The 16,375-nt window shown below is 40.5% G+C and overlaps 1 protein-coding gene and 1 long non-coding RNA gene across 2 annotated transcripts; one reads left to right on the top strand and one right to left on the bottom strand.

Annotated features, from left to right (window-relative positions):
• Positions 1–544: 544 nt before the first annotated feature.
• On the bottom strand, positions 545–8,246 carry LOC130175157 (uncharacterized). Its single transcript, XR_008828707.1, has 3 exons — positions 8,204–8,246; positions 4,656–4,698; positions 545–1,622 (listed from the first exon to the last, which is right to left on the bottom strand). It is a non-coding gene; the product is annotated as an uncharacterized LOC130175157 (long non-coding RNA).
• Positions 8,247–10,773: 2,527 nt separating this feature from the next.
• nr4a1 (nuclear receptor subfamily 4, group A, member 1) lies at positions 10,774–15,203 on the top strand. The gene is made up of 7 exons (XM_056385773.1): positions 10,774–10,915; positions 11,571–12,369; positions 12,518–12,647; positions 12,741–12,904; positions 13,010–13,212; positions 13,361–13,539; positions 13,981–15,203. The coding sequence occupies exons 2-7, from the start codon at positions 11,581–11,583 to the stop codon at positions 14,235–14,237; spliced, it is 1,722 nt and encodes a 573-aa protein (XP_056241748.1). The 5' UTR covers positions 10,774–10,915; positions 11,571–11,580; the 3' UTR covers positions 14,238–15,203.
• Positions 15,204–16,375: the final 1,172 nt, after the last annotated feature.

The following is a 16,375-nucleotide window of genomic DNA, read 5'->3' as shown; positions in this document are numbered from 1 at the left end:
GGATTAACCTCCAGGAGGGCCCTGGGGCAAGAATTCGTTGTTGGGCCCCAATTACACCCAGAAGCCAACCAGTGATCTCTAAAACTAAAATGATTAGCTGATTAATTGATTAGTTGATTGACAGCAAATTAATTGTCAACAATTTTGCTAAATGATAAATAAAAAAAGGTTCTCAAATGTGAATATTTGCCGCTTTTCTCTGATAGTAAACTCAACATTTACACTATTTTCTGACATTTTGTGCATGGCCCTTTACCTGCTTTGTCCGACTGTCAATCCAGCCTTGACCTTGAGTATCCATAAAACCCAGTGATGTATCTTATGTATACGCTGTAGTGTGTGGTTCTACTATCTATAGACAGGTGCTTTTATCTGATGCTGTTCAGAATATCAGAATATTCTCACTTTTGCCCACACACACTCCACCTCAAAGTCTCTCTATCTCAATCCAAGAAGGTAGAAGTGAGTCATCTGCTGTGCTGTGATGATGAAGTCCCACACACACTCCACACTGATTTTTTTTTTTTTTTTTTGAGGGGGGTGGTGACATGCGAATGATGACTATGAAAGCAGACGCTCCGTAAGCTGTGTTATTATTTTTCTAAAACTACTGTACTACATTCTTTTTAAAGTGTTGGGAAATTAAGACGTTTACATGTCTGTCTAGTCACTTTGTTGTTTCTTGGCTGCTGCTTCTTCTGTTTTATTTTCCATTTAGTTTTAAAGCGCATGATTACTAAGCAGCATGTTTCTTTGTTTTTCTTAGTGAAGTAAATCCAGCCATTCTAAGGTCATTCCAGTGTTAGAGTCTAAAGACTAAATTTCATGACTCACTGTTTCATCTTTTGGTCTCTTCACTTTAACTAAGAGAGGAGCCTCTCGGGCTGAATTTAGTTCCATAACAGACAGTGACTATACTCTGCATGCTGATGAAACTGGGGAATTCACTGTGATTAGAAAAGAGAGAAAAAAATAAGCACATTGTGGCAAAGCTATTATCCATTTCCAGCTGAATGGCAGCTGTGGTTGTAACGGCTGACGTTTCTCTTCCAGCCTCTACAAGTTTCTTCAATCCCTGTCTAATACTGAAAACCAGGGCTTTGTATTGTTTGGGGATTTCGCTTGCATCAGTGCAATCAACCCCAGTGCACACACAAACTCTTTATAAAGTTCCCCTGCTTACTCTTAAACAACTGCCTCCTGACCTTGAACAGGTCCAGGAAACTTTGAGACAATAACAGCGCCATTTCATCCACAGACTGTATCTGGAAAAACAAGAGGAAATTCATTGAAGAGAGAAAAAAAAGTTTAAGAAGAAAAGGGGCCAAAGTCAGCTAAGAGCCAATATGTGTGAGTCACTGATGGCGACTGTCCCAGGCCTGGAGAGGAATCAAAACAAAAGCACCAGCAGCCCATCGCGGCGGCCGCACAGGCCTGCGAGGAGATGCCGGTTACAGGGAAGTTCCTGGAGGTGTCCAGCACTGACTCCTGGGTTTCTGGCTTCACCAAGTGTTTTTGGACCTTGTGTAATATTTCCTGTGGGACCTGGGAAAACATTCCCCACCCTCGTCAATGCTTCTGCTCAGAGAAAGCAGCGATGACCACAACCACGATGACACCTCCTGAAATCCAGAAGGAAAGAGTCACAAAACTGAGGTGTGAATAAAGGCAAAGGTGTTTCCTGTGACCTCATTGTTGTATTTGAATTGTTTTCTAATGGATATGGAAAGTACATTTACCTAAGTGCTGGACATAAATACAGTTGAGCTACTTGTATTTCATTTGAGCATTTTTATTTTAGGGAAATCCTCTACTTTTTACATCCCTTTTTACATGTAATTGATACCTATAGTTACTACTTTCGCATCAGATAAAGATTTCACATATAATAAGACAATAAAATACAGTGCAGGCTATTAAGGATTTCCGTGTGTAGTTTGGGCCCCTTGTCACATTTTAGATGTCTTTGAGTTGTTAACAGTTCTGCCAGAGAAACATTTCCCCCTTCCAAACTTCTCTGATGGTTTCATTTAAACAAGGATTTGAGGCCCAAAGAGGTAAAACTATCCCATATTTCAATAAAAAAAAAAAAGCAGAGATTAAAGAGAAAGAAAAAACTTATGTAGCAGAACTTTGTTTTACTTCTTTCCTCTCCCATTAATCATCCCACCAGCCCTCATATTTATCTTGTGACGCTTTGGAGGGACCCGACCCCTAGGTTGGGAAACATTGGACTAAGCTACTGAACTGCTGGCTTCAAAGTAGTTCAAACTTGCTACATCATGATCAGCTACAACAGGAAAACACTGCTTATCAGTTGATGGATGGATAACAACTTGAAAATAACAGATAACAGATCAGCCATGGGCATAATTTTTCTGCAGAATAATGCTTCTGTACCCTGATTTGAATATGACTTTGAGTGCAAGACTTTTACTATCTTTATATTGCCGTATTGGTATTGTTTACTTTTTGTTGCTTTCTGACAGAAATGAGCTGGAAGATTGGTACCACGTGCACAACTGTCCCTCAAATACAATGCTGTAGACACTACAGCCAGTTAGCTTAGCTTAGCACAAAGATTGAAAACAAAGGGAAACACCTAGCTTGGCTCTGTTTAATGGTGGCAAAACCTGCTTACCAGCACCTCTAAAACTCAGGAATTGACATGTTATATCTGTTATTGTTTTATCTGTACAGAAACCTGAAATATAAAAATTTGCCTTTTAAAGGTAGTTATCTGCTGGACTATTTCTTGGCTGTGAGCAGTTGTCAGGCATCAAGCAATGATAGAGCGAGGGGAAGAAATAGTCCAGCACACAACCCTCAAAAAATAGTGATTTGTTGTTTTTCACTTTGATTTTAATACAGAATAAACTAACAAGTATAATGAGTTCATTACTGAGCTTAAGAGGCGCTTGTAGTCATACTCTCCCACCGCTGGACAGTCAAGCTAGCTGTTTCCCCCTGTTTTCAGTCTGTTTGCTAAGCTAAGCTAACCAGCTGCTGGCTGGAACCTGAACCTCATTTAACTCTCCACCAAAAAGTGAATGAGTGTTTTTCCCACAATGTTGAACTATTCCTTTAAGTAAAGCAGTTGAGTACTTCTTCCACCACTTTTTCTTTCTGTTACTCAACAATCCACTTGTACAACCTGGAGTTGTACCAATAGTAGTAGTAGTCCGTGTTTGTGCCCCAGTGACATCAACAGATGTGTCCCTGAAAATAAGCCCAGTGCTGGACCAACCCAGTGTGTGTGGCCTAGTGACCGTGGTGGGCAGTTGAAGAGGGAGGAATGTGAGAGTGGGAAGGCTCAATGGGAGACATTCTTGTGACCTACAAATGGATGACAGAAAAGATTTTGTCCTCTGTGGGACAAAGCAAAGCGTGAGGACAGAACTCATTATTCAAAATATGCTGTGATGAAATGTCTCTGATCACTGGACGTAATTTTCTTGCGTCATTTTCCCTTAATGTAATCTGGACGTTCATTTATTGTTCAACACTGACTGTATACTTTGTGGAGTAACTCATAAATATTGATTCTAGGATATTGCATCTACATGGTGTGTATCCATGACATTTAATAGATTTCAATACATTTTTTAATTCCACAACACAGTCTCTGTGTGTGTTAGCAGCAATTTTCATATGAATACATCCCATGTCAATTTTCTTTGGTCCATATAATTATTGGTTGTGGTAGTTTTGTTGTTGTGTTTTTTTCTGTCTTCATTAATAACATATTAGTTTACTTGTCATTGTATTTTCTTGCATTTTTTTGTATTTTTCTCACAGCACAGGCTTTTTATGATCATTTAACATATTATGTTTTGTTATCTGTATAAATAAATAAAAATTAGTGGCCCTGTTGTGTGATGCATTGTTTATATTGCTGATGTTCCACAGCTGTTGATTAACCAGCCAAAACCAAGGAGACGATCAGTCTTTGAAATTAAAAGTTTTCATCCTTGAATTTTCCTTATGAGACAACAACCACGTCCTGTCAGCCCAGCAACATTGCATTCAGTGAGATGAGGTTAATCAGTCATGTTGGGATGCTGCCCTCCAGTGGTAAGTCGGTTCCCTAACATGCAAGTTATACTATCCACTTAGTTCAGGGTATAAAAGTCATAAAATGGGGAAAATCAAACTGTAGAAACTCCATTTCAGAAACAAACCAAGATTTTATTCTTTTTAACACTTTCATGTTTTCAGATATGAAATAAAGATTCAAAAGTGTCCCAGTAAGACATGATGACAGTATGACTGGGAGCCAGCATGTACATCACAATGCTTATTTACACCTGTGCTTTTCCTCCTGTGAGTATTAGGCAGGTATCTGACCCCCTCAACAGTTTCTACAATGTCCACACCAATGTTAAAACCTACAAGTTATGACAAAAGTAATAAAATCACCACAAAGCAATAGAAAATATCAATATTCCTATTGAACTGGTTAGATTTGTAGTTAACTTTTTTTCCCCCTATTTACATCCCATTACATTTAGGCTTTGATGTTCAGATATTCTGTCTATTTCCTGACATACAGTTCTTACTCTAGTTAGTTTTAGGAAATATAAATTGTGTGAACTGTCACAGGAAACTCATGGCCACCATCATTAGCACCAGTGACTCATTAACATGTAAATTACCTTCAGCAGTTTCCCATGATCCTTCAGCTGAACTCCTGAAAGTCTAAAAAAAAAAAAAAAGGCAGGCCAATTAATGAGAACATCCACTATCATTGATGAACAGTTGATTTATATCTCAATATATCTTAATTGTACATGATGTCTGATCTGATAGTTATTGCCAGTGTGAGAGGTTTTGTGTTACAGAGAGAATCTGCAGAGGAAGATTTCAGCTGCTGCTTTTACCAGATCAATGATCAGGGAACTTTGTAATTAAATGTAATGAAAGGAGAAGCTTCAGGCCTCTCAAAGTCAGCTGGTCAGGGCAGATTTTATATTTCTACTTAACAACATTTCAGAGAGGAAGACATTTATCTGACTGCTAGTTACGCATACTTTGTAGATTAAGATTTTCACATAAAAGCACATGGTCTATCAGCTTATAAAATACATTTTTAAAGATGAAACTGGTGATCCACAACATTTTTCAAAAAAGCAGCACAGTCACTTTTACTTCTGATAAGTATAAATGTTCTGAGTGATTTAAGGACTTATTATCAACGTTGGCTTAGAATATGAAACCTAATCTTTGACCTTGGAAACAGCAGTGGCAAAACAGTCCCTCCGCAAAATCCATTTAGTAGCTGGTCTGGAGCTTTCCATTGTATCACCAGTTGTCGTGTCACATTTCGGGGATATTATTTTACTGGTTCCAAGGCCAAGGAAAACTTCTGATCTCAAAATGTATCACACTGTTTGTATCTAATCACATAACCCACTGATATAGTGTGGTTTCTTGCTAAATGTGTCAATGCTGAACCACAGGCTTGGACTCAAATGCAGACACAGACTCCGTTCAAAAATCAGTCCTTTTAATCAGAAGGAGGTAGGTAAACAGGTGATCAGTCAGAAATGCAACAGTGTCCAAACCAGCAGGCAAAAGGCAAGGTCAACAGGTAAAAACAGGTCAGGAAACAATTGGCTCTAGACACTCACAAGGAAAAATGCTGGAACGTTATCACGAGGGAACAAGACGAACTGGCACAGAAGAAACAGGACACTAAGACTATATATTCAGGAGGAGGGGAGACAATGAGACACAGGTGCAACACATTAGGGCAGGGCTGGTAATCACACAGGAGGGAAACACATGAGGGCAGGAAGTAAAAGAGCTTGAAACGACAAGAGGTGAGTATCAAAATAAAACAGGAAGTACGAGACAAAGAACATTAGGAGAAACAAAAAGGTAACTTAACTTTCCAGACAGGGCGTGACGAAGTGAACATTTCCTAATGCCTTTATTTTTGCAAAACAAAGACAAATATTATACTTCAAGAACATTATAACCTTAATGAGAGCAGGTTTTTTTTGCAGGACTGTTGAATTAGATAGACTGCACACCTTATAAACTGCCGACTGAGTGTACATTGAGAATTATGCTTGAATGTCATGCTCCCAGGTTGCACCACCAGATGGAGCATGAACAGTATGTGATGCATCTTCCTGTTGGTGCAAGCATCAGCAAAAGTTGAGAACTCTGAAGTGACCACAGACATAATGGATAAGATGTCACTTGTTCCTGCGCTGACATGTCTGATAGTAAAAGTAGACACAGTCATACAAGTTGAAACGGTCATTAAAAACACAGTGACTCTGTTATGCAGAACAATGGATTAAAACAAAATGACAAAATATGACATTTACATGCAGCTCCGGAGAGGAGGTCATAATTTATGTCAACTGAATCTAAAACGTGATCCATCTTTTATGTGTGATGTCTGATCTGCTTTTCATGGAAAGTGGAACCCGATAAGGACAGCGGCGACTTAAGCCTCGTGGAGGAATGTAGGAGCTGATAGAAAACTGCCTCACGTGTTTGGTCAAAGAAAAGGGGAAGAGTCACAAGGAGGTTGAGTCATGTTTTCGTCATGGGTACAGCAGCTTCTCCAAATATGTCAGTTTCATAGACTGTGAATTCAGTTTTTTTTTGCAACGTATTTCATGTTGTGGTATTGAAGTATACCGCAGACATCTCTCGCTGACATTCTCCTACTTTTCTCATATCCATTTTGTTGAAAAAAAGAAAAATAAATGATCGATTTATTTTTGTTTCATTGTGTAGTTTCAATCAATACAAAAATGTGACTGGTAATGTGATGACCAGTATATTAATTTCTCATCTCTTTAAACTTATTTTCATTTTTACGTTTATCTTCAGTGAGCAAAAAAAAATGGAAAACAGTTCACATACAAGACAGAAATTACCCCTTCACAGTCACCAGGTCTTGACCCATTTGACCACCTATGGCAGATTGTGTTGTGACGTGTTTGACAGCGTTCACTTTAGTGGAAATGGCTCCATAGGGATGGCAATATACAGTATCTCAACAACTATTGGATGGATCGATATGAAATTTGGTTCAGCCATCGATGGCCCCCAGAGAAAGAACCCTGACTTTTCCTCTAGTGTCACCATCAGGCATTTTGGGGTTTTACAACAAAGCACCATTGTGCCTGAGTGCAGCCCTTTAATGTGGCTGTAGACTTAACAAAAGCTGGACTTTTTTAAGTAAGGTAGCATTTATTGCAGGGCTCTTGCAGTGCATTGCATTACATCACACAGGTATTTCTATATTTCAGGCTCTAGAACAACTTGAATAAAACATGCATGAATAAAACATACAAGGAAATACATACAGATATTCAAACACACACACATAGACATGAATTCATATCATTTTGCATGAAAACAATCCCCACTAGCACCATGAAACCATCAGTGTGACAGCTTAGCATGAAGAGGCCAGTGTCACAAAGGTATGTTTGAACCCGACCACCTTGTTCTGGATGTCCTGCCCACTGGGAGAAGCTGATATTTTGGGTGCAGCACACGAACTGTGTCAAGACGCAAAATTTATCTGGAAGTCCTAAGACAGACTGTTCTTAGACGGAGTAAAGGGGCTGATGTAACTCAACTCCAGACATGTTCACACAGAGTGTTAGGAGAGAGCTGAGTAATGGATTTGTGAAGTGACTAGAGGCTTATTTTTTTCTGATTTACATGCAAGATAGAATCTCTTTTCTATCTGACTGGGGCCTTGAAAGATAGTCTTCATTAAAGCCAAAAATAGCGGTGATATTAGGGCACTTACTATCACTTTTTTTTATCATGTGATGACACATAAAATCCGAAAAGTGTTGACACCTCCCTGGCTCACTAAATTACAGGCTACCGCTCAACAATAAAGCGTTTACCTTAAAAATTAGTGTATAAGACTAAAATGTCTTAAATGCAGGGCTAAAATCAACAATACTTGTGCATAAGCAGTGGATTCCTATGAGGTTCGGAAAAAGATGCAAAGCACTGCTGATAGCATCATCTCTGCATGATTTACATCTGTATGCAAACTACCAGCGATCTAATAGACAACTGACTTCAACAGCTATAACAGCTTTTTTTCCAGCCATAACAGTTGGAAATGTTTAAGTCAGGCTGTACATCTGTAATCTATATAAATATAACGCAGTGTGTGCAGCACTCACATCTGAAAATTACAGTATAAACTCACCAGAATCAAACAGGGATGTGTTTTCGGGGTATGACAAGCTGAAGAACTGGAGTATTTCTCCACAATGACAAACATCTTCTCAACACAAAAATAGCACTCTGAGGGGGCAACAGGTGGGGGGCGGAGCGCTGGCTGTGCACATGTGATAATACATAACAAGTACACGTGTGTGGGTGTGCAAGTGTATGAGAACAGTTGCACACAAAGTCCACATTTTTTGCACATTGCATTGTCAAACACAGACACTCACATCAGCCTGCACACACACACACAGATACACAATAAAATCAACATTACAACTTGACCAACAACTTTGTCCCTTCCCCCAAATTATTTGAATGTGCGCCCAAGGGAGATCCAAAGGAAAGATCCTGTTGATGTCACCAAAATGATGACAGTCACTCTTGGCAGGAAGAGACTGTGTTTGATAATCCAGATCAGATAACAAGTGAAATTAGTTTCTGTGCAGCAGGGAGGCCCAGTTAGTGCTGGCATGACATCACAGATGCCCAGTCATTCACTTGCTTCCTCCGTTGCATCAGTAGTTGTGAAAAGCTCTTCCTCCTTCCACAGTGACAGTATGGGTTTATTAATGACATTCAGAGTCAGAGAGCAAAATAGGCTACTGAGGCCTGCGAAAGTGACTTGAAAAAAAACAGTGTCCAGGTGGGGAGGGAAGTGCACGTCTGGGATTTCAGAGAAGGCCTGAAAAGAATGTGTGTGTGTGTGTGTGTGTGTGTGTGTGTGTGTGTGTGTGTGCAAATAAATGTAGATTCTAAGTTAGAGAAGCCAAAGTTTCTGAAGTTGTTTTACTGTGGTTTCTGACTGATCACTTCAGAAAAACACCTGTGCACCTGCTCATGCATGCAATTATCTAACCTGCCAATCATGTAGCAGCAGTGCAATGCAAGAGATAATGCAGACACGTGTCCGGAGCTTCAGTTAATTCTCACATCACACATCAGAATGGGGGAAAAATGTTATCTCAGTGACTTTGATCGTGACGTGATTGTTGGTGCCAGATGAACCTGTTTGAGTATTTCTGAAACTGCTGATCTGATGGGATTTTCACACACAACTATCGCTAGAGTTTTTACTCAGAAGGCTATTGTAACTCAAATAACCACTCTTTACAGCTGTGGTGAGTTGAAAAGCATCTTAATACGAGCATATCCAACCTTGAGGTTAACATTAAAAGCTGTAGAAAGCTTATTATTATCATGCGTCATTGGATTGTATTGTGCTATGTTGTTCTACCCACAGTGCAATGTTTTACAATGCTAAATTTTACCTGGTCCTAGGTTTCCTTTGTGTTGAGTTGATTCAACACATTAATCTGTTATAGATGCACAAAACTGAGGTGTTACAATTAGAGTGTGACAAGTTGCGCCTCATCAAGACAAGGCCTCACAACAGCCTACAGTTTTCATGTCAGTGGATGTTGGTCCTTTTGGTGCATATTCCCCAATACGTTTTCAATTAAATTAACACAAATCAATTCTCACACAGGAGTGTTTGGGACCCTTAGTGCACTGGGATAGTGAACCCTATCACTCACAATGAAAACGCCGGTGTCACATGCAATGTTTAAATGAGCCCTGCACACACACTGACTGATCTGTCTCACTTTCAATACAATATATCAATAATCTCCCCAAAAAAATTTAAAATTTAAAAAATTTCAATTTCACCCTGTTTCGCTCACATATAGATTCCATAGTTCAGGTCCATCCACGACGGCCGTGTGACCTTTTGACCTCGCTTTAGTGTAAGTGTATCCAGTTCCAATAGTCTGCATTGGAGGTTTGCAGGTCAAGAAATAAACTCGCTTTGACAACAAATGAACTCTATGCTGGGAGATACCGTAGTCCAGATAGAAAATGACCAGTGATTAAAGCACAGAGCTGATCCTCCAATTTGGTAATAAAATTAAAGATCCAGCCTTTATCCAGCAATTTAAACCTCAGAGAAGGAGGAGGCACATATTTAGAGGGTAGACCTAGTAGAAAAAGCACAGGATCTTTTTATTTCTTTATTTTGAAAATGCCACTAAATAGGTACTACTTTGATTGTTTTTATGATCTTTTTATGATATAGTCCAGTAATACTTTTTTATGTAGTGTTTAGCAGTATTTCTCCTCACTTTTACCATAAGACAGCAGGCATCAAAAATAGTTTTTCTCCCAGAAATAGAGAAAAAAACATCTGTGGCTTCCTGTTTACAGGCTAAATTATGAAATCACATTTTTCCATTTTATCATCAAAACTTAGCCAACAGCACTACAACAGAGATATTTGTTAAGTATGTCACTCGATAACGACGTTGTAACCTCGCCTCTACCTGCTAAAAATATAAAGTTTTATTTGGCTTTATTGAGTTTTATTTAGTTTTCTGGTTTTGTGTGTCTGTGTGTCTGTGCGTGTCGGCGGTTCTTTGGCGTACGCGCGTCAACGGAATCCCGGAGTGCGTCATCCAACGACTATTGTCCCATATGCGCGCAGTGATTGGCCGGGGGCTGGAAATCTCCCCGCCCACCGCCCAACCTTGTATGGAAACCTTTCTCTGACGTCATGGGTAGGGTAAAGCAGACGGTATAAAAGCGCTGTGGAGGTGAGCGCGGAGGAACTACTCTCAGCTGGGAAATACTGAAGATGACAGACGGTCGTTTGTGGAGCACAGATAGTTCAAACACCTGTAGACGGCCATAAGAGGTAAGAAATGTCTATGATTTCAATACAGTAGACTTATTTTTAGACGTGCAGCGATACTGACACCTGGCCATTAAAATGACTTTAAATCGGGCAGAAAGCAGCCGCCCCTTCACCATTTACCGACAAGAAAGTAAAGTATTTGAAGTTATATTTAGACGTGTTATATCCACAGCCCCTGCATGTGTCTATTAGTAGCCTATGTTTGCAAAATAAAAGTATTTTTTCTGCAATAGCAAAATAACTCCGCACAAATACATTGTGTTGCTACTTGATAGGTTGTTCAAAGCATCTTGAAGAACTCATAAAAATCTGCTCAGATGTACAGTACTTTGTAAAAGATTCAGGTACTTGTGAATAAAAATGCTGTAAAGTGGGGATGCTTTCTAAAATAGCACAATAACATCTGACAATAAAGGGGCTTAAGTGGGGTCCAGCATTATTATCCAATTTTCAAACGTGGAGCACTACATGGCAGACCTGGGACTACATAGTACTCCTGCACAGAAACACTGTGCACAGTGCAGAGAGAGGGGGAATGAAGGCAGAGCTGCTCAGTTTCACTACATGGACTCTTGACAGGTCTTGAAATTTTAAGATAAAGATCCGAAAAACAAGCTTGGTTTGGCTCTAATATTTTTCATGATGTCTTTTTCAGTCTTGCAGCCATGACTTGCATACACCCCCAACATGGATCTCAGCCCTATGAAAACAGCCTTGGCAGCTCGGAGCTTCAAAGTGCAGACTTTATCTCCAGGTTGGCTGTGGATATGAGCAGCCCACGGGACCACCTCTCTGCTCCATCCCTGCCAAGCATCAGCTCCCTGGTGGGCACTAACTCTGGCGACTTTGACGCATATTCATGCCAGTTCACGGCAGCCCCTGCCCACGTCACTCCATCGTCCGGCGTGGAGACCCCCTTCAAGCTGGATGACCTCCAGGTTTACAGCTGCTACCCTGGAACTTTCACCCTGAGTTACCCGGAGGAGGCTGTGTCCCCTGGCGGTTCAGACTATTTTGGCAGCCCCGCATCGGCCTCGTCTCCTTCAACTCCTGGGTTCCAGAGTCAGCATACGTCCGCCTGGGATTCAGCATTTGGTCCATACTCACCCAGTCCAGGATACTGGGCATCTGAAGAGACCTCAGTGCAACATGCACCCTCTTTCTTCACATTTGGTTCAGGGTCTGTGGAGGATATGTCTCACTTGGGTCAACCACACTTAAGAGATCAGGATCCTTTCACTTTGGCCCATCCTCTCCCATCAGCACTGACCTTCCCTGCCTTGTCAATGGAGCAAGCGCGGAGCCTTGATGGCAATGACCAGCTGGATGGAAGCTTATCGCCCAAATTAAAAAGCCCAAGTGGAAATGAAGGCTGCTGTGCTGTGTGTGGGGACAACGCCTCCTGTCAGCACTATGGGGTTCGCACCTGTGAGGGATGCAAAGGTTTTTTCAAGGTAATAAAATCTGACTTTCCTATACAGCCAACTCATTTATTTTTGAAACACACAAGGGTTCAATAAGAAGAGATAAAAATGGGCCATCTAACAGATTGCTTTGTGTCTTTTAGACCATTTTAGAGTAATTCTTCTTTTTACTTTACAGCGTACGGTGCAAAAAAATTCCAAGTATGTTTGCCTTGCCAACAAGGATTGTCCTGTGGACAAGAGAAGGCGGAATCGATGCCAGTTTTGCCGTTTCCAGAAGTGTCTAACTGTAGGCATGGTCAGGGAAGGTGAGTTCAGTACAAACAAAGATGAATCAGTAGAATAATTTGGATGATATAGATGGAATCAAATTAACATTGATGTTGTCTTTTTTTTCCCAGTTGTGAGAACAGACAGTCTAAAAGGAAGAAGAGGTCGCCTGCCTTCCAAGCCTAAAGTCGTCCAGGATGTGACGACCAATGTGTCTCCAGTGAGCATGATTGCTTCTCTTGTGAGGGCGCACATTGACTCAAACCCTGGCATTGGGAAACTGGATTATTCCAAGGTAGGAAAAAAAAGAATTGACATCCCTCCTTTTTCTAAAAAATTCTTTTGCAATAACTGATTGCTCTTTTAGGCGTCAGTCTGAACTTCTCTGCTGTAATTTCAGTACGATGAGACAGAAGTCAGTCCAAACCGGAAGGAGGATGCGAGTGACATCAAGCAGTTTTACGACCTTCTCACGGCCTCCATGGAGGTGATCAGGACGTGGACGAGGAACATCCCAGGTTTCTCCGAGTTCTGCTCAGAAGACCAGGGACTTCTGCTGGAGTCTGCGTTTGTTGAACTCTTCATCCTCCGTCTGGCATATCGGTGAGTGCAGCTTCCCACAGAACCTTTACAATGGATTTAGAGATATGCAACAGACATTATCATTATTATTATTATTATTATGACAGGATTATTATACAACTTACATGAGACATTTGATAACCAAGCTATTTCATTTTTTCTGTCAAAGGTCCAATCCTGAAACGGACAAGCTCATCTTCTGCAATGGGGCTGTGCTTCACAAAATTCAGTGTGTCCGAGGCTTTGGGGACTGGATCGACTCCATCTTGGAGTTTTCTCAGAGCCTCCATCGCATGAAGCTCGACGTTTCCTCCTTCTCCTGTCTCACAGCCCTGGTCATAATCACCGGTAAGAGCTTCACTCATATCAGGCTTTAACTTCTTTGTAAGTGACAAATCAGGATCAGAGTTACTCTCATCCAGCGAGGAAGAAACAGTTTCCATCAGGAATCTTGTTTCACTGGTGTTGACAATATAATGCTGCTACACACATGGGACAAACACAACAGCTGTGTGACAAAATATAACACGACCGCTCATATAGGCCGGAGAAGATGTCATAATTGACAGCAGCCCACAATGAAGGTTTTTTACGTTTAAAGCCAAGGGATTTTCCAGTGTAGTAGCATTAACACTTCCGACATGTCAACTCTAACGATGTAGTATTCAACTAAATATAGTTTGTTTTCTGTAAAGCTTCTTCTGATAAACTCAAGGTGTGTTTTTGGTTAAAGTGATGATAATAAAGCATAAGGCTCATGCTCAACATGTCTCTTATTTTCCTCTGCAGACCGACATGGTCTTAAGGAGCCAAAACGTGTGGAGGACTTGCAGAACCAGCTCATCACCTGCCTTAAAGATCATGTCTCTGGCTGTGGCTCTGACTCCTTGCGGCCCAATTATTTGTCCAGACTTCTCGGGAAACTGCCTGAGCTCAGGACTCTGTGCACTCAAGGCCTCCAGCGAATCTTTTACCTTAAATTAGAAGATCTTGTTCCCCCACCACCGATTGTGGAGAAAATCTTCATGGATACGCTTCCGTTTTGAGTGTGAAATGGGAGATTGACAATCTGCGATATAAAATCTGGAGTTTGTTTGAGAGCCAAAGAGAACAGACTGAGTGCTCATACTTCAGGTAGTATAAACTGAAACCGCAAGAACATAAGAAGAAGAATCATCCTGAGGGATTACGCAGCTCCACAGGAAAAGGGCTACTTTTGTATTATAAAGTGACTGAGTGATTAAACTTGTGGAAGCAACATATATATGGGGGCATTAAAACACGCTCTCACTAGTTTGTTTTTCTAAGAAATTGTGTACTCTCCAGATGGAATCAGACAGGCCAGCTCATGGACCAAGAGGAGACTGTTTACATACAACATGGTGCCATGAATGGAAACATTTCTGATGGAGGGAAGATGACTGCACTTTCCAAAAAAAAAAAAAAAAATTAACTCATATTATATCTGTACCTTCATTTCAAGGATGTAAAGTTTTCTTTTCAGTGACAACCTTTTTTGTGATTTGGATGAATGTAAATTGTACATAAAATATAAGACAAAGCATTATTGTGATATCTTTAGCTCAAGTATTCAAACAGATTTTCCAGCCCCCAAAGTGATGTTGTGAGTCCACACACGTCGGCATCTGAAGCATGAATCACTCAAAGATCCAGATTGGTTTATATTTAATGGCACCGTATGTATTTGGTGATTTAAAAAAAAAAAAAAAAAAAAGTAGGTTAAGCCTACATAATTATTTAGCATATCATTCATGTATCATGAATAGACATTGAGCAGCTAATATACTGTGTAACATCCAGTGCAGTCTTATACACTGGTCTTGTGTGTAAATTATTTTAAATCTGTCTCGAGCCTACAGGTGTTATTGTCACATGAACTGTATTCTACAGTCTGTCAAAGTGTAATTTTATTTTGGGTTTATTGTTTTTACATACTAAGAAGTTATATTTTACTGCAGCTAAACAATAAAATGTAAAACTGCATATTACAACTGCTTTGGTCATCTTTGCTCAGGCCTTTAGTAAGAACTATATTTTTTACATTGTATTAAGTATGTTAATCTGTTCATTTGAAAGTTGTTAAGCAGTGCTAAGTATGCTGCTGTGCCAGCTGCCTGTAACTTCTTCTTTTGGCAAAACATCAGAACATACTCCTGAAAAATGTACCCCTGTTCACCTCCCTCCCAGTTATGTGCTGCTCTCGTTTTAGAAGCCAGAGGTCTGGTCTCAAGTGACCCAGAGTACAGTACATTCAGAAAGTATTCAGACCCCTTAACTTTTTTTACATTTTGTTATGTTGCCACCTTATCCTAAAATAAGTATATTGTATACTAATGATATCTTCTTTTCTCATCAGTCTACTCAATACTCTATAATGACAAAGAAAAATGTTTTAGAAATTTTTGCAAATTTATTAAAAAGGAAAAATGACAAATGTTAGGTCAGGTGCCTTCCATTTCTCCTGGTCATCTTTGAGCCGTTTCTACATGTGGTGAATTCAGCTGATTGGACATGATGTGGAAAGGCACACACCTGTCTATATAAGGTCTTACAGCTGACGATGCATATCAGAGCAAAAACCAAGACATGAGGAGAAGGAACCGCCTGCAGAGCTCAGAGACAGGATTGTGTCACAGATCAGCGGAAGGCTACAAAAAATAACTGCTGCATAGAAGGTTCCCAAGAGCAGAGTGGGCCTCCTTAACTCTTAAATGGAAGGAGTTGGGAACAATCAGGACTCTTAAATCTGCCAATCTGGGCTTTATGGCAGAGTGGCCAAACGGTTGCCCCTCTAAGTGCAAGTTTGGAGGAAAACACCTACGGGAGTTTCAGACTGTGAAAACCAAGATTCTCTGATCTGATGCAATGAAGATTGACCAGTTTGGTCTCAATTCTAAGTGTCATGTTTGGAGGAAACCAGACACTGCTCATCACCTGCCCAACGCCATCTCAACGGTGAAGCATGTTGATAGCAGCATGATTCTGTGGGGGGGTGTTTCAGGGACAGGGACTGGAGGGACTGGTCAGTGTTGAGGGAAAGTTGAACATAGCCAAGTACAGACATATCGTAAATGAAAATCTGATCCATGAGCAGTCAGGATCTCAGACAGGGTCAAAGGTTCACTTTGCAAGACAGTGCAGAAGAGGCTTAGAGACAACTCTG

The sequence above is a fragment of the Seriola aureovittata genome, chromosome 9, assembly GCF_021018895.1.
Source record: "Seriola aureovittata isolate HTS-2021-v1 ecotype China chromosome 9, ASM2101889v1, whole genome shotgun sequence".
Taxonomy (NCBI): domain Eukaryota; kingdom Metazoa; phylum Chordata; class Actinopteri; order Carangiformes; family Carangidae; genus Seriola; species Seriola aureovittata.
This window is presented reverse-complemented; position numbering and strand designations above follow the sequence as displayed.